The sequence below is a fragment of the Metopolophium dirhodum genome, chromosome 1 (genome assembly GCF_019925205.1).
Source record: "Metopolophium dirhodum isolate CAU chromosome 1, ASM1992520v1, whole genome shotgun sequence".
NCBI lineage: Eukaryota > Metazoa > Arthropoda > Insecta > Hemiptera > Aphididae > Metopolophium > Metopolophium dirhodum.
The window spans coordinates 93,751,544-93,776,024 of NC_083560.1; the positions used below are offsets into that span (position 1 = coordinate 93,751,544).

At 28.9% G+C, this 24,481-nt stretch overlaps 3 protein-coding genes across 3 annotated transcripts; 2 read left to right on the forward strand and 1 right to left on the reverse strand.

Moving 5' to 3' along the window:
- Nucleotides 1-2,310: 2,310 nt before the first annotated feature.
- Nucleotides 2,311-4,506, reverse strand: LOC132946248 (E3 SUMO-protein ligase ZBED1-like). The gene is made up of 2 exons (XM_061016135.1): nucleotides 4,319-4,506; nucleotides 2,311-4,024 (listed from the first exon to the last, which is right to left on the reverse strand). Exons 1-2 carry the CDS (start codon nucleotides 4,504-4,506, stop codon nucleotides 2,311-2,313), a joined length of 1,902 nt encoding a protein of 633 aa, XP_060872118.1.
- A 5,724-nt stretch (nucleotides 4,507-10,230) lies between these two features.
- Nucleotides 10,231-11,496, forward strand: LOC132946254 (probable serine/threonine-protein kinase cdc7). The gene has a single exon (XM_061016151.1). The coding sequence runs from the start codon at nucleotides 10,231-10,233 to the stop codon at nucleotides 11,494-11,496; it is 1,266 nt and encodes a 421-aa protein (XP_060872134.1).
- A 140-nt stretch (nucleotides 11,497-11,636) lies between these two features.
- On the forward strand, nucleotides 11,637-12,866 carry LOC132946258 (zinc finger MYM-type protein 1-like). The gene has a single exon (XM_061016164.1). It carries the CDS (start codon nucleotides 11,637-11,639, stop codon nucleotides 12,864-12,866), a length of 1,230 nt encoding a protein of 409 aa, XP_060872147.1.
- The last annotated feature ends 11,615 nt before the right edge of the window (nucleotides 12,867-24,481 follow it).

A 24,481-nucleotide genomic window follows, 5' to 3' on the forward strand; every position in this document is an offset into this window, starting at 1 on the left:
TATAACTTTTAATGTGGCTGTATTCACTTTTTGACAAGCTTCACATTCTTGTATATAATCTATAACATCGTCTGCCATTCGTGGCCAAAAATACCTAAGTACATTTTTTAAATAATTAAAATTTTAAATTAAGTTATTAGGATTTTATAGGGTTATCTACCTTTTTTTTAATAAGTGTTGTGTTACATCTCTTCCTCGATGAGCTGATAATGCTTATGCCTCATCAGAAATAACTGACCCTCTGTGTATCATCTTCATGATTTGAACTTTCTCTATTTGGTCCAGTATAACGCGTGTATTATTTTTTTTGTAAAATAATACTTCATTTTGGATCAAAAATGGCTTACATTGTTTCCGAAAGTTTGATTTTTCATTCCGATTCTTTAAGTATGATGGATAATTACCGTATTTTAGGTATGTTGTAACATCATTTAAATCCACATGTTTATATGAGCCTAAATCTGTATATTTTTTTTTACCAGTATCTTCAGTACAAACATTTTCTTCACGATACATGAAAATATTATGATATATTGTTTATTCTATTTTACCATTTATAAAATAAAAATTATATTTTTAGTACTTACTAATTGTTTCATATGAAAGTTCTTCGTTATTTTCATCCACTTCCATATCAACTTTAAAATTTAAAGACTCAAATTGATTGTTGTCAGCTTTTGAAATGTTATCTTTCCATGGTCGATACATTTTCACGCAATAATGTGTGAATATTTTAATACTGTATTCGATTATATGTACTATATCGCACCTACTTAAACAGTTAACAGTATATTATTAATAATAAGGTTTTTTACTTGATTCGTCCAAATCACATCTATTATTTTGAGTTTGAAATTAAAAAAAAAATATTCGATCCTACCAAAACTTAATTAAAACAAGCAGTTTTTAATAACATATAGTCCTTGTCATTTTAAAATGTTTATATATTATCTGGATCATAAAAATGTAATATTAATGAAGACATACAATCAGAAACTTCATATTTAATGTCATAATAATATATTATTATTATTTTGTGGTTGCTTATAAAATTATTGTTTATGCATCTATAATGTACGGCTAATGGTCTGATCGATATTATATTAATATATTAATTTATTCATATTTATGAAATAATTGATAAATACAGCAGATGAAAATAAAATAATAGCAATACAGTTAATAAATAGTAAATTTTTGTTCAATAAAAAAAAAAATTAATGTATAAAAAAGTTATTAATAATTTTAATTGTATAATTTATTATGGTTATATTGTATTGAAAAACAGTAAACACATAAAAGAACGTGAGTTTTTTAAAGTTGTATAGTCACCAATGCACAAAACTGTGCGCAACCACATTATCTTAGCGAACGGTACCTATTATAGTACCTAGCGGTATGCAATTTTATTATAATAATACAGTTAAAATTTTAAATAATATTTTATTTACTTACCCATTACTGAGTTGTTGATTGATGTTGAATACGATGTCGTTGAAACAAACTCAAAAACTTAAAAATCATTCACAAATACACAGCACATACGTTTAGAAAAAATTCAAAACTGCGTAGCACTGTTCATTACGAAGTCTAACGCGGGAGTGAAAATAGTAATACTACAATGTTCTAAAATATTCTAAATGCTATAATGTGTTACCCTTATTATCTCCAAAACAACATCAACAATCCACTATTTTTTTTTACCAAGAATTGATCAGTTTAGTATGTGTTTAAGTTTATTAGCATTTTTGGTAGGTAAACCTATGTATAACAATGCATATAGCATTATAGCCGCATAGTTACCTTCAAGATGACATCACGGACCACCGTCAGGTCACCTTTGGTCAGTCTATACTAGTGGTAACGATTTTAGACGTGTTTTTAAAATACACGTGTACACGAAGTTCGTGTATTTTAAATACACGTATAATTGATTCGTGTATTTTAAATACACGTGTAATTGATTCGTGTATTTTAAATACACGTGTAATTGATACGTGTATTTTAAATACACGTGTAATTGGTTTGTGTAATTAATATTCCATGAATAAAAATTATATTTATTAAAAAATATTACGCTTCATAATTTATTAGTATTTATAACTATTTATACAGTACTAACAGTAATAATAACATTTGAAACAATATTAATACTAATAATAATAATTTAACAAAAAATGAAGACAGGAAAACAACAAAAAGTACCTACCTATTTAGTACCAAAAAAAAATTTAATTATAATCCAGTTAATATTAAATAATAATAAATAAATAATTTTAATATATCATACTTTAATAGATAGTTTTAATTTTAAATCATCAGCTGTTTATTCTGATGCAAAAATACAAGTAAATTTACATTTTCTGGTGATAAGGAAGCTCTTTTTCGGGTGACTATATTACCAGCAGTTGAAAAACAACGTTCAGCACTCACTGATGTTGCAGTAATTGCCATATACTTTTTAGCAAGTTTACCTATTGTCGGATATTTTGAATATCGTGTTTTCCACCACTCTAAGGGATCTAATGTAAATCTCAACTGCGGTTCTGCTAAATAGTTTTGAAATTCTTTTGTTAGATCATTTTCTTCATTGTTTATTCCAAATATATATTCAAGATAACTTATATGTTTATTTTGTTGTTCTTGAGAAGCTGTAGTTATTTCATTGGGCTCGAGATAATTATTTTGGTTGATTATTTGTTTTATTTTAGAGCGGATTGCCTCATGATTAGATAATACTTCGTGGTCTAAGTCTTTAAATCTAGGATCCAAGAATGAAGCAATTTGTTCTAATAATACAGATTCAGTTGAATCCCATTCAAGCGAAAAGCGGCGTTTAATTTCTGAAGCTAATGTTTGTTTCAATGTTTGTACAATGGTATATTCATTTTCACGACATTGCATTAAATGTTTTTCAATAATTTGTTTTAATAATGGTCTAATCATTGATATTGACGAATTATTTTCCGTACAAAAAATGTTTGTAGTGACATATATCGGTTTAAGAAATTGTATAAGTGACTCGATAAATAACCATTTATATTCTTTAATTTCGAGTTTTTGAGCCATAGATTGAGATGTTATAGTTCGATCTGCTAAAACATTGAATATTGCACATCTATTCAAAACGAGACGTTCCATCATAAGGTATATAGAATTCCACCTTGTCTTACAACTCTGAAGTAAAGTTGTTTTTGTTAAGCCAAGTAATTCTTGTTTTTCTTCAAGTGATGTTTTAGCTAATGTTGAATATTTAAAGTGCCCTACAATTTTATTGCATTGTTTTATTATATTAACTATATTTTCATTTTTTAAGACACAATTAACGGCAAGTTGTAGAGTATGTGCTGCACATTTAACACTATAAATTTCGGGACTTATCAAAGGAATGGCATTAGTTATATTTTTCGCATTATCAGTTACTATTGCTAATATTTTGTTAGTAATATTCCATTTGCCAAAAGTATTTATAAGTTGTTCTGATAAATTTTCTGCAGTATGACGCTTATCCATTTCGTGTGTAGTCAATATATATGATTTAGCACACCACTTAGAATCAATTACGTGAGCGGTCACTGTAATATACGATTCCTGTGAAATCGAGGTCCAACAGTCGGTTGTGCAACATATACTAGAAGCATCTTGCAAGTAGTTTTTAATAAGTTCTTCAATATTTGAAGATAATATTTTTAATCTAGTTTTAATTGCTTCTTCTTTGCATGGCTTGTAGTTTAGTTCTACTACAGACATGAAATCATGAAAACCATTACTTGAGCAAAATGACAATGGCAACTGATTTACAGCTATCATTTTAGCTAATGCTTTGTTAATTAATTCACACCTGTCTTTCGAACAAGAACGTGCATTATTGCCATTGTTTGTGTTTTGATAATGTATATTTGTTCGTCTCTTTCTCATTCTTGATCTTCCATTTTTTTCAAGGTTTATTTCTTTATTTGTCTCATCAATATCCATAACTTCGTCACTGTCGTTTTCCGGTTGCTGTTCATCGTGTGTCCTTGGTCTAATAATAAATATTTAAAAAAAATTCGGTTTATAGTTTATTTAATTTATTTATTATACATTATACTTGTATTTACTACTAAGAAAAGTTTTGCACTGATTTTTTATATTTTAGATTCTAAGTGAATGAAATGTATTAAGTTAAATTTAAGTTTTTCGTATGTAGGGACACAATTATTAATAACAGAAAAGATTTGAGTATACAAAATTGAAACGTTACTACCAAAGTTATGTATAATCTGCTTTAAATTTAAACATTTTAAACCAATTATAGTATATTATGTATATTACTTACTGTTCTTTATTAATCACAGCATTAACCATTAAGCCGTGAATAGTAGTTAAATGTCTTCCCAATGAGCCAGTGGTACCTCCGGGACAAGAAAACTCGTTGTTATCATCTTCATCGCATAAATTGCAGTACGCTTTATTTTCAATACGTTTAGCATACTGCCAAACCCAACTTTTTCCACGCATTGACATTTTAGTATTTTACCAATGTACAATATAACAGACATGTATCCGTGGATCGTGCAAACGAACAACAAGTAGAGTAAATTTGTATAATCCGAAAAAGCAATACAATTTAATTTAATTTGAACGCGGCACGTGGTACCGATTTAACTTTATCTTATCGAAAACTCGATAAGCGTGTAGTCAATAATGAAATATAATATACGAGTATATGTAGTAGTAAGTTACTGCTACTATTTATTTTGTAAATACACATACTGGTAACACTGTATTTTCTTTAAGATAGACAGTTGTAATGATCACGGTCTTAGATTATAAGAGTGATAAATGGACAACTTATGGACTAAAATAATTCTGTATTTCCGTATGTTACTCTATGGTGTGTTGTAGTCGGCATAGAATAGAGATTAAATCGTGATCAAATCTACAAACAGAAGCAGTCCAATAATTATTAGCTAGGTATACGTATACCCAATAATATGATCGTCTGTTATTGTATGTAGGTATTATCAGCTATCAGGTAGAAAGATAATCACCGCTATATCTTGGGTCGAACGATATCGAATTTATTACTTATAACTTCTGGTCTTTATAATTGATAATAATTATTACGACCAATGACCAGTGCCGCAATCACCTTCGTGGAGGAAAACTGTGTGACTCCCTGAAAAATCGGCATAATAAAATACATTTAGGGGCTCTAAGTACTTTATGAACTGATTTGAAAAGTGTAATATCTTTTAACCCTGGGACATAAAAATCCTAGTAGAGATAATATCTACTGACGAGGTATAACACATTTACACACAATAACTACCTCCCAAAACCACCCAACTTTGAGGAACAATATCTCATCAACGGATTAACGAAAAATGAAAATTTGAACGTAATAATTAATGAAAAAAATAGTTTTATTCAATTATGAAATTTTAAGTATAGGTTACCATTTGAAAATCAAAAGTTGATAGTGGTTTACCTAATAAATATAAGGGTGAAAAATATAAAAAAAATATTCAATTCTAGAACAGCATAAATCTACAATTTTGAAAAAAAAAATTTTTGAAAAAAGTCAATACTTTTTCAAATAATGAGTGTTGTTTGATAAAAGAATCACCCTGTATATGAGTTTACAAAAATTATATCTATAAGACCAAAAAAAATACGGTGCCACCATTTACGTGATTTCCTTTCCACATTATATAATGCCCTTAATCGATCTGCCAAATCTACTCCACCCATGAAACGATTATAATCAGCAACCGCTGTGTAGGACATGGAACTGGATGTGATGTGCCATTTCTTTCTTTCCTTGTAACAGTTGTCGTTTCAGATCCATGGAAGTTTGAAATGATATGTACCGGCTTACTGTCCTTCCACTTGAAAAATGCAGTTCCATCTGACAAATATTTTGAATCGTGGTCACCTCGATTTAGTGTTTTATCAGATGTCATATTTAGTGGTAACCCTTTTCGATTTATACGAATTTTTCCACAGCCCAGTGTTTTTTCAATTTTCAGCTTTTGAATTAACAATGTAGATGAAAAATAATTATCAAAATAAACCTCTCGGTTTTGATTCCACAAATGTTCTGTGAGTTCTAGTACAACACGTTCCTCAAGTCCATATTTTTCAAAACTAGAATTCACTAATTCTTCTTTGCTTGATAAACTTTAAAATTCATTAAATAACCTTTTTGGTCAGCTAGGCACCACAGTTTATATCCTCTTTTAATTGGTTTCATTGGGTTATACTGTTTTAGTGACGATCTACCTTTAAATTTGATCATACTTTCGTATACACTCACTTCCTTTGTTCCAAAATAATGCTGTTTGAAAACGGAATTCATTTTGTCTATCATTGGCCTTAATTTAAATAGTTTATCTTTATTGTTATCTGGCAGAGCAGTGTTGTCATTACAATGTAAATTTACTAGAATCTTATCAAATAAAGCACGGGGCATTGATTCAGCAATAAGTTTTACCCCCAAATCAGGGGAAGTAGACCAATAGTCTTTCCACGAAGGTAAGCGATTGTATCCCATAATAAAATTTATACCAATAAATGCTAGCATATTTTCATTTTTATATTCAAGTTTTTACCATTTTGTGTTCCATAAAGATTTGTCTGATATACTATGTCCTCTAAAATACAATCCATGAACACTAAAAATACATCAGTAGGAGTGTTACAGTTCAAAAATGAATTTTCATTAGCTCCTGTTGGTAGATTGTACTCAGGCCTGGACGTAGGAATGTTAAATTTTCTTTTCCACACAGGATTGAATGCATGGTCCTCATCAGCTGAATCAGAATTTACTTCCCTGAGTGTTGTAGCAGTTGAACTAACTTTTTTTTTTTTAATTTGTTTAGCCTTTTGATTTTTTTTAATTTGTGTACTCACATTTCCCAAGTCAACATCCAATATGTCTAAAAACAAATATATAATTAAATATAATGAATTTGTTTTATAATTAATTACAACATACCAATATTATTGACATTTTTTTCAGAATCTTCATTACATGTTGTTGGTATCAAAAAATCAGTTGAGCTTTCGCAGATTTCTTTATTTGTATCCAAATCTCCAAATTCATCAACACATACAATTTCTAAAAAATATATATAATATTATAATAAATCAAACTAATTTTATACTTGAAAGCATACCCATATTTTCAATATCAAAATCAACAAATGAAGTAGCATTATGTAATGGATCAAATTCATCATCATCTGAACAATCTTCAATGTCAGAATTGAATGCAGCATCATCGGGAATTTCTTCTAGCATGCATTCTATTTCTTCTATAGTAGTCGGTTTCATATTCTTTGCATGTTAGAAACAAAACAGTTTCGAAAATTAATATATTTTATTTCGACAGATCTTTTATGCAAAAATCTAAATGACCGACGGGACTTTCAAGTCCCACCAACAAAATACAATCTAATATGTATAAAAAGTTAAAATTACAAGTATAAAATGTTTTTATACATTCCTTATATATTATTACACAATAATAAGTAAAAAAAAGTGCATCATTACCTTCAAAATTAATTTATAGTTGTGATTTTCGTCAGCACTTTACCATAAACACGTGAACGCGTAATTGACATTTTCGACACTGATAAAAACACTGATAACGTATGATTGTGATGATGTTATTATTTTTTTTTGATTATATATGGGACTAATAAGTCCCGACAGGCGTTACCAACGTTATAAAATAAATGTACTATTTTATATAATTTTTTTTTTCGCCGGGACTTTAAAGTCCCGCCAGTCTACAAAGGGCTAGACTATACTCTACACCCAAGTTCAAAATGTATAAGGGTGCACACGTGCAAAAGACATGAAGTGGCTGTTATCAGTTACCTTTGACAGGTGACATCCGACAGGTCACAAATCACAATCGTACCTTTTGCGACTTTGCTGCTAGGTAGGTGTAGTAAATAATTTAGTATTATTTAACTTAATAGGTATCGTAGAGTGGAACTACTGATGAACCATTTTTTTTTAAGGTTACCATTTAATAATATAATATTATTTATTATTGAATATGAAATTGTTAATTTTACCTACTATCTAATATTGTCTAAATACAGAATAAATTTCCAAATATATTCATAAATATAATAAATTATAATTTATAGATGCATATTTTTGATCAACTGAACTACTTGAAACAATAAAAATTGCTAATTTGAAATAAATATTATAAGTAGCTAAAAGATTGTCTGATTAAAATATAATTAATAATTAATAAAAACGGCTAAAGATTCCGACATAAAAATGATACATTTTTATACACTTTAAATTAAAGTGAATCTAGTTGGTACTTTGGGGGGTAAAAAAATAAAAATAACCTATAGCTTTCAAAAGCACTGTGAAAAACAAAAGATAAATTAAGGAAAAATGGAAATTTTTACGCAAAATCTGTTTTTCAGAAAATCGATTTTGGTTTTTGGTTTAACTCTTAAACAAATGACCGTAGGTACATGCAAATTTGACTGAAATGTTTATATTAGCATTTTATATACACCATAACATTTTCCAAATATTTTGACTTATATTGAGCTGTTTACGGACATTTTCAGTTTCCATTTTTTTTTCTATACATGTCAATAAAACATTATCTGTTGTGTAAGAATGCTTGAAAATTTAATACAAGGCTCCTACCATATTGTTACAATGAAATTTTAAAAATATTAAAATCCATTAACAAAATTTTTTTTAAGCATTTAAAGTTCAAATATTGACAAAATACGTAAAAATGACGAAAATTTGAAAATTATTTTGAGTTAGAAATTCATAAAAAATTTTCTTTTTAAAACCAAAGATTTGAACATGTAATACAAGATTCATCATAAGCTTGTCTACCTTTATCAACAAAAAAATGTCTACAAGAAAGTCAAATTAAATTTGCGTTTGAAAATCATATTTTTACAACATTTGAAATTCATTCGATTTCTCATGTAACGATTATCTTATTTTATTGTAATTAAAAAACAAATGACTGTTGATACTTGAAAATTGCACTGAATGTTTATATTAGCATTTTCTATACACCATAAAATTTTCAAAAAGTTTAATTCTTTTTGAGCGGTTTGTAGACAACAGATATTTTAAATTTTTATAAGATTTTTAAAAAAAATTTTCGCTAATTCAAAAAACTTGAAAATTAAGTGCAAGGTTGGTTCCTCATAAGTTGTTTGTGGAAATTAAAAAAAAGATTTGAGCGTAAATCCACGATACTTTTTTATGAACGTCTGAAGTAAGAATTTTCAAAAAATCATGAAAATTTGCAAATTATTTTAGTTAGAAATCCATACGAAAATTTATTTATTTCAATAAAATTTGAGAATGTAATACGAAATTCCTCGATTAGATTTCTCCAAGTTTTCCTACATTAAACAAAAATAAATTACCGAAAAGTCAAATTAATTAATCGCCTGTTACGCTAGGTGAATTTTACCTCAGGCGAATATTACCCACTCCCACGGTATAAATTACAGGGGGGTAAAAATCGCCTGTTACTCTAAGCGAATTTTACCTCAGGCGATTTTTACCCCCATGGTATAAATTACAGTGGGGTAAAAATCGCCTGTTACGCTAGGTGAATTTTACCTCAGGCGATTTGGTTTCATCAGGAGGAATCGCACTCGAAGTGTAGTCTCCGTTTATTCAAGTAGGTATACCAAATGTCCATTCACCAATTTCAATTATGTGCTGTTAGTTTTGATATTAGAGCGAATTTACTTATTATCAAATTTTTAGGTAACAACATTATTATAATATTATGTGTGTTCTTTCGTTTGTTTTTTACGATATTTTTAAAAAAATTAATTAATTTTTAAGTGAGTTATGAGTATGTAAGGTATTGATATTTTAAAATGCTCATAAATCATAACTCACTAACATATATAATGTTCTTACCTAAAAGTTTTATAGGCCAATTCACTCTAATTCATACTAACAGCTCACTATTAAAACTAATGAACGAAAATTGTCTATGTCGTACGTGTGTAAGATGGTTACAACGCATGCGAGCGTTCTATTAACATACAGTTATTTCTCCGTAATTTCGAATATAATCATCATAGTCTTGTTGAACAAGAACATATTTTTAATTTTTGAAGTATAAAACTACAAAACAAATTCAAACTTTTAAATGTATTGATACAAATTATTTATAATTAAAAAACATAGGTTATTATAGCTGGTCGAGAACGAGATATGTTTAGAAAGTATGAATCGGGTAGTGCTAAAAGACAGAAAAAACGAAAGAATGAAGAGTTAATTAATAAACAACGCGGCTCCATTAATAGATTTATTTCATTGAGGAGAGATAATTCAGATGAAGATAAGTCGCTTAAAAGTGATAATAATGATGAAGAAAATAACTTAAAAAGTAACATAGAAGGCGAGTCGTCCAAAAATGAAAAAGATAATTTTGACGAAGATAAGTCGCTTAAAAGTGATAATAATAATGAAGAAAATAACTTAAAAAGTGACAAACAAGGCGAGTCGTCGAAAAATGAAAACGATAATTCAGATCTAGATGAAGATAAGTTGTTTAAAAGTGATTATAATACTGAAAAAAATAACTTAAAAAGTGACGAAGAAGGTCAGTTGACTATTTACATTTTGGATGAGTGGAAAGATCCAGGAAATTGGCCAAATAATATAAGACAAGAAGTTAAATACAAAATTGTTAAGTTAGGACCAATACATTTAAAGAATTTCGACTTTCCAACTACAATTAAAAGCGATGGATCTCAGAGAAAATTTTCTCCAAAATTATTTTACCGAATATTAGCAAATAATGAAAAAGTAGATCGTGTCTGGCTTGTATACTCTCCAATCAAAGATTGCGTATTCTGTTTTTGCTGTAAAATTTTTATAAATGAAAAATGTCACAGTGATTTGGCAACAGTAGGTATAAGTGACTGGAGACATGTGTCAGACAAGTTAATATCTCATGAAAGATCGCAATACCACGTTCAGTCTGTCAAGTCTTGGTTTGAATTAAAAACTAGAATAGAAATGGATGAAACAATCGATAAAAAACATCAAGCGTTGATCGAAAAAGAACAAAATCATTGGAGAAATGTACTTATTCGAATTTTATCAATAATTCAATTTTTAGCTTCAAATAATGATTCTTTTAGAGGTTCTTCGGACGTTCTGTATACTAAAAGTAATGGAAAATTTCTCGGTATGATAGAAATGTTGGCCAAGTTCGATCCTGTTATACTGGAACATGTAAATCGAATTAAAAATAGAGAAACCCATGTTCATTATTTAGGGCATGAAATACAAGATGAACTCATAAAAATGATGGCAGCTGAAGTAAAGAAAAAAATAATCGCTTCAATAAAGACAGCTAAATATTTTTCAATCATAATGGATACAACTCCAGATATTAGTCACAACGAACAACTTACAATTCTTATTAGGATTGTAAATATGGATGAAAAAATACGAAAAGCGTTCCAGTGATAAAAGAATATTTTTTAGATTTCATTAATGTAAAATCAACAACGGGATTGCATTTATCAGAAATACTTATTTCACAACTAAATATATATAAAATAGATCTTAAAGACTGTCGAGGTCAAGCCTATGACAACGGCTCTAACATGGTCGGACAATATAAAGGAGTACAGTCTCGAATTTTAAACATAAATTCTAGGGATTTTTTCACACCATGTACTGCTCATAGTCTTAATCTAGTTCTCTGTGATGCAGCGAAAAACTCATTAAGGGCCATCAATTTTTTTGGTATATTACGTCGCGTATATACTTTATTTTCAGCTTCTGTTGGTCGCTGGGATATATTAAAAAGTAACTGTAAACAATTTACAGTAAAACAGTGGTCCGAAACTCGATGGGAGAGTCGTTTAAATAGCGTTAAAGCATTGCGTTTTCAGCTGCCATTTATAATGAATGCTCTAGAAGAAGTTTCTAATGACACTAATGATTTGGTAGCAAGAAGTGAAGCTCTATACTTATTAAAAGAAATTTCTAGTTATGAATTTATTTTAAGTCTGATAATTTGGTACGATATTTTAATGGAAACGAATATCGTAAGTAAAAGTCTACAGAACCATAATATGGACATATGTGTTTCAACTAAATTGGTGTTTGGTGTTCTTGAATATTTGAAAAATTACAGAGAAAATGGTTATGAATCAGCCAAAATCAAATCAAATGAATTAGCAGATTTAGTTGGCACAGAATCAGTCTTCAAAAAATGTAGACTAAGAAAAAAAAAGAAATTATTTGATTATGAAGCTAATGATGAAGTTATTGAAAATCAAGAAGAACATTTTAAAATAACATATTTCTTCGTCATATTGGATCAGGCTATTAAATCATTGGATAAACGTTTTAAACAACTGGAATCATATTCAAATAATTTTGGTTTTCTATACCACATTGGTAAATTAAAAGATATGCAAGACGATGAACTAATGAAGTGCTGCAAAGACCTACACTTAGTTCTTTCGGACGAATCTTCCAAAGATATAGATGGCCAGGATTTATTTGCGGAAATCGTAATTTTTCGATCTTTAGTTGACGAAGAAGTTACACCTCTTCAAGCTTTGGCAGAGTTAAAAAAAAATGGTGGGTCATTTCCAAATATTACAATCGCAATACGAATAATGTTACCAGTAGCATCGGCTTGTGCAGAAAGAAGTTTTTCAAAACTCAAAATAATTAAGTCATATTTAAGAAATTCAATTGGACAAGACAAATTATCGGACCTTGCATTGCTCTCAATTGAACAAAAGATGTCAAAATCGATAAATTATGAAGAAGTCATCAATGCCTTTGCTCAGAGTAAATCGAGAAAAAAAATATTTTAATATAAAATTAATATGTTCTTACTTCAATTAAATTTTTATATATTGTTGTTGTATGTACCTAATTAGTTATTATTTTATTATTTGTAAATCATTTTGTGTTAACACATTATAATAAAAAAAAGAACAATAATAACCTAATATTATTATAGTGTTTAAAATTCGAAGAAAAACAGTATTTTTTTTTTAAATCCGTTTATACAAGCAAGCAATATACAATACACTATTATTATTTTAATCTGCAACTAAATTTTTTATTATTTAGTTAATTTTTTTCGCCACTGTTGTATTTTTTGACATCCAAATTTTCTACTTTTACAGTGGATTTTTCTGAAATTGTATTTTAATTATAATAATTAATATAAATAATTATAATTCTAGCGCAGAACGCAGATGCTCAAAGTTAAAACTTATATAGAAACTTATTTGAGAAGTATCACGTACCAAGAGCGTCTTTCTGGCTTGGCTTTATAAGAGCCCGCGAACATTTAAATTATGAAAAAATCATTGAAGATTTCGCGGCTTATAGGTCTAGAAAAATTAAGCTCGCAAGTAAATTTTTATGTATTTATGACTATAAAGCACTACTAAGCACTTTTACTAATACCATCTACAGTGTAGATTCTACACCGTGTCAAGATAAATGTGACGAATTTCGGTTACTGGGTCACTCTGATTAGGTAAAATATAAATATATATTATAATATATAATATTTATACTAAAAGCGCAGCACCACTGTCAGTAATCAATGTACTTATTTGGCATAGGATGGGCTGGTCTATAACAGTAAAAACGGTCTGTGACCTAAAAATGAAATATTATGTATTTCATTTTATTTTGTTGAAGTACCTACCTATTAATTAACAACTATTTTTAACAAGACGTACACTTACTTATTATTTTTGTCTTTTAGTGAATCTAATTTTGTATGATTAAAATATGTTTCCTTTTTACCCAAATAATTATTAAGTACAAATAATGTAGAACTCGATTTTATTTTAACAACAAATACTTTTATTAATACAGTGTTGACTTTGTAAATGGGTAACAATAAATTATAAATTATATTAAGTAATATTATTATCAAGGTATAAACAATGTATTAACTGTACTTTCAGGATTACATGCATTTAGGTGAATAATTATAAGATTGCAATGATAGATGATAGATGTAAGATGTAAGTTGATTTATCAATACGATGCTGGGTGGACTTGAGGACTTTCCATGTTCAGCGACCGGCGTCGACCCGTTTTGTGGCGCAGCGGAAACTTCTTACAGCTGACTCTTCGACAAAGACACTGTAATATTATTTGAAAATATTATTTCTACTTAATCGTAATATTATATTATACTAGCTGAACCGACAGACGTTGTCCTGTCTTAATTATGAATAATGAATTCGAATTGGTATAATTAATAAAAAAAATATTTAAAAAAAAAAGTGTTTATTATTCTAATCCTTTATGATATACAACAGCGGTTCTTAACCTTTGTGTAGTGGCGACCCAAGATATATACCAAATTTTTCATGCGACCTTTTTATAAATAATGTTCAATGGCGGAATAAAAAAAACCACCGGGTACTCTTAATTTAATAATTTTTCTTACTCTTATTACTTGTACTAGTAACAGGTCATAATATTATTATAGTTTATTATTATAGTTTATTTTTAATAATTGTATTGTAGATAATTTTTTAAATAATGAAGAATTTAAATATTTTTTTTAAATAATGAAGAATTTAATGACTTCCTTGGTCTTGATGTTGCTTCACCAATGAATCAATTTGAGCTTCTATGGAGTTAGTAAGTGAAATACGCATCATGGGTTCGACATCAAGCTTATTTCTTGCTTTGGTTTTGATCGTAGTTAATGTCGAAAATACGGATTCACATAAATATGTTGTTGCAAAAGGAACTAATTTCTTTAATGCTTCTTCGTAAAGATTAGGATACTCATTTCTTAAAGATATCCAAAATTGGTTTAAATTTTTAGTGTTAAAAGATTGTTCTAATAATTTATCCGACGATAATTCTAATAGTTGGATTTCATTTAATAAAGATAATTCATGATTTTCACAGGGTAAAAACGGGTTAAGAATCCACATATTGTTCGATCGAATATCAAAAGTTTATTTGGCTTTAAAGAAGCATTTGCTAGTACATTACCGCAAATAACACATTGTGGCAAATCTACTCCGTTTTCATTTATATAAATAAACTCATAACAAATATATTTATCAATGTATTTATAAGTGTAGTTCATTGATATTTTTACCTTTTGTCTAGGCATTTCGTCCTTCTCTATTTCTTGTTCATTTGCATTTGATTCCGTCTTTTCATTTTCATTATTTTTAACTACCACAGGTTTTATAAAAAAAGATGAAAGTAATGTCTGTTTACTCATTATAAATGTTTAATACACATTACAAAATTATACAAAATTATTAGTCTATTTACAAATAATATTATATTAATGCTAATGACTATTCCGCACTGGGTACAGGTAGGTTGACGTTTTGACGGGTTTGACGGGTTAGACAAACCTAACCTAACCTTTTTTTTGTACACGAATAACATACGACATACGAGTACCATACGACGTTCACAACATTGATAGTTGATTCTAAGAAAAATGCTGGTGAAAAACTTATCAAATACTATAACTTATAGCTATAATTATACTTAATCGGTTGACATTAACGGAAACGAATGTAATTTGATAAGCTTCTTTGTACCAATTATCAATACTGGGAATTTATGAAAACGGTTTCATTTATTATTTATATTATAAGGCTTAAAAATAAAAATATTATACCAACGTTTTAAATTTTAGCCGACCTATTTCAAATTATTGGCGACCCAAAATTGGGTCACGACCCTATGGTTAAGAACCGCTGATATACAACATTCTTAGTTTTTTTTTCTTGCGCGTATATAAATATTTTTGTTGGTATTCCGACACGAGAACAGGTGACATATAACTAGCCATGTGAAAAACATGGGTTTTCTAAATTGATGCCATAAACACTTAGCGACTGCCTTTGAGATTTATTTATCGACATTGCAAATGCTAGCTGATCCCGTGCTCTTCGTTGCCCGTTAAATGTACCAACTCTTTATGACTCAAACTTAGTTCAATTCGGTGTATTCAAGACTTATCTTAATTTGCCATTGCCCAGAGTAAAAATTACGATTCTTCAACTACATTAGGGGTGTACACACTGTGGAAGCAATGCAATTTTAAATGATATTACATTTTAATGTATAGCCATCTCGACCGGCGTTGTCCGTGAGATTCACAGACAGTGGCAAGGCGAGCTATTTTAACACAAGGAGCAAAGATTTTAGTCTAGGTACCCACCCAATATTTTATCAAACATACAAAAAATATGTGTACAAATCATATAAAATAAAAACAACATTTAACACTTTAACGTACACTATGTTTATTATTTACACAACATTCATTTAAATAACAATATTTTTTTCAAAACATTTGAAGTGAATGCATATTTATTTATAGCCTCTTCCAGATCTATATCAATGTCCCTCTCGCATGAAAGTAAAAGTAAGCTTTCCAAACGATTTTGCTGCATAGTGGAGCGTAAACGAGTTTTGATGAGCTTAAGCTTTGAGAATGATCGTTCACTTGAAACAGATGTGGCCGGAATAGTACATAAATACTTGTAAGCAACAAACAAATTAGGGAATGCTGCACATAACCCATATGAGCTAATTAGTTTTAAAATTTGTATTGATGTAAGATTTTTTTCAGCAATTTTTGTTAATGTATTACTAGTAGTACTACTATCAGAATCACATGCATCAGTATTTTCTTCAGTAATACTTATTTCATTTTCAGAATTAGATAATGATGTAAGATTCAAATTGGATTGCAGACTTTTAAAACTTGAAGCAAATATTAAATATTCATTTTTCAATTCTTCAAGTTGTAAATTTGGAATCCATTGGACCAGTCTTTCAAATAAAACATTGGGAATAGGTTCTCCATTACTTGTAACCATAAGACGGTCATAGGACAGAATCGAAAAGTCTTTTAATATATTTCGAGCTCCGTCAAATCTCATTAAGATAGAATTTGTAATTTGATCTAAAATAACAAAATAAACTTTTGTTCTGAATTTATCTAATGGATTTACAATTAAATGTTCTGTTGGTGCTTCACCGGCCATTATTTTTCTACGTCGGACATGTACTTCTGGCAAACAGCTTTCAGTAAGACAATTGTCACTTGCAAATGTTTTGGCTTCATCCAATAAATTTTCTGCCTCATGATTTGTCCTCAACTTTTAAATTTGCTTACTTACATTATCTACCATAGTTAAAGCCTGGATAAAATCAATTGCTGGCGATTGTGGGTAGACTGATAATGGAGTGGTATAACAAAATATTTTTTTCATTAACTTTAAATTTAGGACAAACGTGAATGAAGATATGATGATATGTAAGTTTTTAGCTGTTGAAGAGCAATCTCGATCTGGTGAATTGGTTAATTCTTCTAAAGTCATCAATAGTGCTTCATACTTATTATGAATAATTGAAATTGCTCGATCGTGGGAAGTCCATCGAGTTGTAGAAAAATGTTTAATCAGACTCTTTGATCAGGATAAACTTTTATTTGTTGTTCTTTAAATATAGCAGTACGTTTCCTTGCTCTCATAAAACTTATTACTGATTGCAATTCACCAAAGAAGTTTCTCATACTTGTGCTTTTATCACATGTATCAACAATTACAAGATTTAGTATGTGAGAAAAGCACCAAATATATATGGCTTAAGGATTTTTGTCCTGTATGTATGAACGCACTCCAGAATATTGACCTTGCATACAGGCAGCTCCATCATATGACTGAGCACATAAATTATTTTCCCAATCCAATTCGTAAAAATTACAAATCTCGCAAAATAAATCAAACAAACCTTTTCCAGATGCATCACTTGCTACTTTAACTGCGATAAGGCGTTCTTCAGGCTGATGATCATCATTAACAAAACGCAATACAAGTGAAAACTGTTCCAGGTTAGCCACATCGGTAGTTGTGTCTATAATAATAGAAAACATCCGAGCTTTTTTTACTTTTTTTAAAATTTCTAATCGAACTATTTCACCAAGTACATTTAACATTGTATTTTGACTGTCGCTGGAGAGAAATGTTATACGATTTTTTTTTGAAGCATTTATAATTTTACTTAAATGAGATTTAAGTAAAGCATTATGTTTTGACATTAATTTTAACAATTCTAAGAAATTTCCTTGGTTTTTAGAGCTCCAGCTTTCATTGTGTCCTCGAAATGCAGAGTTTTGTCAAGCTAAGTAAATTAAAACATCAAAAATTATTTTTACTATTTCTCTATTTTCTGCAACAATAGAGTTGGGGAGTCCTAATGTGGTAATATTCACTCTCTGATTACTGATATACATGGCTCTTTTAATTTCAGACTGCAAGTGATCTGTTGAACATTCGTGCACTTTAAGTTTGTAGGCAATATGTCTCCAATCATTCGATCCACATTTTGCAAGTTGGTTACACTTGGAATGAGTTGTTCCAAAAAGTTTACAAACAATACAATATACTTTGTCTTCAGAAGGAGAATAAGAAACCCAATTTCTTACTACAAAATCTCCAGAAGCAATTTTTTTATTATAATGCTGTTCGTTAGGGTGGTCCTTATTTTTTAAATTAAAAAATGTTGATGCAGGACCCTCCCATTTTTTTAAGTGTTATGAGAAAATAATTTGTGGTGAATTGGGTTATGATGACTTATATCCTTCCCGTGCCGCAAGAGGGGTGAAAAATGATCAAAGAGGGTAGTTTTACAGTTTTTCTGATTTAACTTAAAAACCATTGACTTTTTCGTAAAAATTTATAGAACATTTTTTATAGCCTTAATTACTTTCTATAAAAAAGTATACATTAAAATTTCTTGTAAACCTAGTATTTCTGCACGAAAATAGCAAAATGTAATTTATTTGAATCATTAGGTAAAATTGATTTTATTACCTTTATTTTGTTATATTTTTTAATTATTCAAGTATACAATTCAATGTCTTACATAAATATATACAATATATATAAAATATACATTAAAGTTATGGAAATTGAACCTTCATGGACTTTTTCGAACATTCTGGATACGTTTTTCTGTATTTTTGTATAACCTAAAAAAAAAATTTAAAATTGTTTATATTTTTTAAAAGTTTTGTTTATTATACTAACTTGTAGTAAACATTGTTTTTGTTTTTCATTTTTAGTGAATTTTTCGTTAAACTCTTCCGTGAGCTTCACGCCCCTTTCAGCAGTGTCGTTCACTATATGCAATCCATCAACCACTTTCTTTCCAAATTGATAATATATATTGTTCTTCCAGTCAATTGGATCAATTTCCAAAAACGATGTGTTTATTCCAAGTCTTTTAAATAATTTTGGAGACTGGTGATTTAATAAATATTCCGGGAACTTTTTTGTTAAAAAGTCCCTAACATTTTCTATTTTTAAAACTAATTTATATTGAACATTTTCTTCTTCCACTAGTTCTTCACATAGTTGATTCATGTTTTCATACTCTCTGAGTTTTATTGCAATCAGTCTTCTGTTTTCAGTGGATATTCGTTCATCAAAAATAGAAAATGCCATACACTCGTTACTGAGATACCATAAATGGTTTAAAAACTTTTTTAAGCATGATGTAGCTATATGCTCATCATCAATCGAATATTCAAATAATCTACCTATTAAATCAATATCGTTTAAAGGGGCCTCACTTACATTCGTTGCCGTAAACCATGACTTGATATAAATTTTTATAATGAACGCAGAGACTCGGCAGATTGCATTTTCTTCGGTTTTTGTCAACTTAAATTCTAATCTTAGCAAAAAGATCTTCAAACAATAAATTGCTTTAGCCATCTACCTTGCTTGATGACATGCACCAGGCTTACGAATTATTATTCCACCTGGTGGTGTTTCACCAAGTGTAATAATTACAAGTTTTAAAAATTCTTCATAGTCATCTCTTGGTTGTTTTTCTTCTAGCATTTTCAAACAAAAAGACAAAATATTTTGACGCACTGGTGACAAAATATTTTTTAATTTTTCATCTGAGCTCCATACAAAAATATTTTTGGTGTTTATTCCATTCCATGCATTATTAAAACGCTTAAAAACTGCAATATCCGGTCCGGATGATATATGTAACTTTGATTCAACTATAGCTGCTTGAAGAATCAACTCAAAAATATGATGACGACATGCTAAGTGAAGAACATCTCTTCCCAGTCGTTGTTCTAGCAGAGCACAAGCTCCATTGAGTCTCCCTGTATTTGAAGACGTCGTGTCAAATACAAATCCCTGAACTTTATCAAGTAATGACCATTTTTCAAGAGTATCGAATATAGCAGATGACATTTCTAATCCTGTACCAGATGGGATTTGGGGAACGCCAAGAAGTTGCTCAAAATTAGGACCTGTTACAATTATAGGCAAACGATCGACTTTTCCGTATCCTCCAAAAACGGGAAGTATTTTACCATCCCAGTGAACAATGGCAAAATCTACATTCAAATTTAAAAAATCTGACCGCACATTTTCCGCGTTTTCTTCTCTAACACTTTGTCGTGCATTTTTTATAGATGTTCGGTTGATTACAAAAAGAGCCGGGTCCAAAGAAACACTTTCAATAAATGCTGACAATAAATGTACAGCATCCCGATCACTAACCTTGAAAATATAAAAAAATATAAATTCAATACGTTTATCTAGAAAAATTGTTTTAAACTAATATTGAATTTGTATGTTTAACACATATGTCCCAAATACTATTTTACGGCTGACCTAACCTGACCTAATCTCAATAATATTGAATCAAAATCTTAAAATACAGTTGTTAATGTGTTGCATAATAACGTTTTTTTTAAGGTCGCGTAACCAAAACCATAAATATATAATATTAATTTACCTACATCAATATTTACTTACCTTGCACTTATCTAATGCTGCACAAAGCCGTGGTGTCATTATTGATTTATTGGCCCTTTTGGATCCAGATGGGCCAGGACAACGGTTATCTGAATGAACATCACTTTCCTCGCTAACATTTTCGGATTCATCTGAACTTGAATAATATGTTGGTATCTCAACTAAAATATTTATACTTAAATAATTTTATAAGTCATTTTTAAGGAATTTTAATTAATAATTACCTGTGGCGGATTCTGAAATTTGAGAATTGTATTTCTTTTTTTTGCAATTTCCGTTTCTATTCTTACATTTTTTCTTTTTTCTTTATTTGTTTGATTCATATCTACTCCTAACATGCAACCTGGACGACCGGGATTTCGCTGAGCAATTAAAAATGCTTTGTCGACCTCAATTTTCATTAATTTTAAAGCATTAGAATGAGCTATGTCGAATAGTTTATCCAAATCTTCTTCAAACTCTTGAACTTTTGATTTGTAACTTTCATTTTCGCGATGTTTACTCTTTTCAAGATTGCGCCATAATTCGTATTTTTTTTTTAAATTCTTCACACAATCAGCTTTATCTTTTGTTGGGATACGGGCCTTTTTCCAGAAAATTATACATTCATCGATTACCAAATTGGAACTTTCTGATAGAGTCATATTTATGAATCTCATATTATAAAATAATACTTTCAAGCAGTCCCTTAATGAAGGAAGTTTGCTACCTAATATTTGATTTTTTGTTGAACCGATTAAATGAATATTTTGTCGCCGCATTTTATGTTATTTGACACAATATCGTCCACCAAAAACTTATTGACAACTAACACACTAATAGTGATCGTCTACAAATTACATCAAATAAAACTAAGATAACAATTTATGGCATAAGCTGTGCGGCGTGCGCAGTCGATTGCCGATTGTAAACGAATTATATAGCTAATAATCGCTAGTGATTATTCGATAACAATATTCTGATTCACTGATTATTTTATATTATTAGATTATTCTTTACTATTTAGAGATAAAAATGTCTATTGGGTAATAATAATAATAACTGTAGATTGGCAATATCAAATACACGAGATCGTGACAGCGGTAATTGTTTGTTTCGTTTTAGCTTAAAATTACATACATTCAAGTATAACATTGAACTAGCTGATTCAATAAAAACTTATAAATAACATTTTTTTTAGAAAATTAAATGTTACATACATTTCTTTAAGATATTTAATGGTATACTTAAATAATTAAAAAATATAATAAAATAACCGTAATAAAATCAATTGTACCTAATGATTCAAATAAATTACATTTTGCTATTTTCGTGCAGAAATACTAGATTTACAAGAAATTTTAATTTATACTTTTTTATAGAAAGTAAATAAGGCTATAAAAAAAGCTCTATACATTTTTACGAAAAAGTCAATAGTTTTTGAGTTAAATCGGAAAAACCATAAAACTACCCTCTTTGATCATTTTTCACCCCTCTTGCGGCATGGGAAGGACATAAGTCATCATAACCCAATTCACCACAAATTATTTTCTCGTAACAATTTAAAAAATGGTAGGGTCCTGCATAAAAAAAAACAATTTTCTTCTCTTATAAGTAAGGACCACCCTACTGTTCGTGAAATGATATAATCCATTCACCCTGTTTTCGTTTTGGAAACTCTTGATTTTTTAGTTCTGCTGGTAACGGCTGGCATGGATGTAAACTGGCTAAATAAGCAAAATATTCGTTTGAATTTGTTGGCAATATTAATGCTGGATCATTAGGAAAACTTTGGAAACTACTCGAAACTGAATCAATAATTATTGCTGTTTCTGTATTAATAACTTTATCATATTGAGCTGTAATAGAATCATGATCAAGTTCAATATTAGAATCTGTATTAGCATCAGCTCCTAAAACAATTTGTTACTATAAAATATTATTAATTATTAGTTAAAAATTATACTTTAATTGCGCATGCTAGTTCTCGTAATTAATAATACAAGAGAATATGATAAATTTAACGTTAGGTAGTAAAATTTTTAAAACTTACCAGTACTCTATGATTGAAGAAACTTCAGACTCTCTTATAATTGTGTTTGAACTTGTTGGCAATATTAATGCTGGATCATTGGGAAAACGTTGGAAACTACTTGAATCTGAATCAATAATTGCTGTTTCTGAATTAATAACTTTATCATATTGAGCTGCAGTAGAATTATCATCAAGTTCAATAATACAAGAAAACATTATAAATATAACACAGGTACCTACTAAAATTTAAAAATTGTCCCCTTTAAAAAAATTGTATTATTTGTGATTAGATTAATTAGTTAACTATTAAATCTAACCCAAACTCGTACATAATTTATCATTTCATTAAAATATTAAATTATGCATGCACGTATAATAATTATAATACAAAATATATACAATATACACAATATACCTACATAATAACTAATAAATGCTATTCATATTTTGTATTTCAAATTTCAATCATTATTTTATTACAATCATCTTCGTTGAAGTATAAAAATAAGATTTTGTATGGCTTTGAAATTGGAAAACACAAAAAAATTATAAACTATTTAGTCTTGTATTATTATTACAATATTAGTTTTAGTTATTACACATTTAAACCAATACCTATATGGCTATATATTATTATATTGAACTAATAATCTATTCTATTGAGAAAAATATTTACTTACCAGAATTAGAACAATGAGGTACTAAATTAATTTTCTGCCGCTGAGTGTTCTACATTATTTACACGTTTTTTAGAAAAAAAACTAGAGACATCGTTGACTAGGTTAGATTTTTTCAATTTTGCAATATTACATGCAGTTAAATGTCTCTTCCAATTGGTGTCATTTAGTCTTAATTTGTTTTTACCACATAAACAGATATTGGTGGACATAATTTTAATTTAATATTTATTAAAAACAACACACAGTTTAACACAATGACATAAATCACATTTGTAAATACTAAATAGTAAGAAACTAAGAACACATTTACCGGTTTGCAAAAAGTATACGATAGCAGCGAGTCGCTGACGCGTTGTGGCGATTAAATAATATTGGTATTTGGTAGGTAGTTGGTGGGGTCAGTGGAAAAACAATTTCATGATTTTATTTCTATTTATAAAAATAGATTATTATCATTAATCGTTAAGGATTATAATATATAGGTATCATATATTATGTATATATAGTATAATATATATAAATATATATATTTTGTCATATTGGATATTATAAACATGGCTCTGTATCTTATTCAGTAATCAGTATTCTTAATTTAGACGCAATAATTTTATATAGGAACATTATTTTACGCCGTACGCGGTACGCCTTTAAGCGTCCCATACACGAAACGATCGGTTTGTCGATTTGTCGACAAAAAAGTTGTTGGATATATCGACAATCCACGCTACTCCACAGACAGTACAATTTGTCTGTCGATATGTTAGTTGGAGGCTGGTAGTCTAACCGTAGAATAGTCTGTATTCGACAGTATTCGGTGTTGTGTTGTATTGAGTTTGCGTTTCGTTGTGTTACAATTTTTATGATTTAAACTTTAAAGTTAAGTTAAGTTTTTAAATATGTCAATGTTGGAAAAAAAACGAAAAG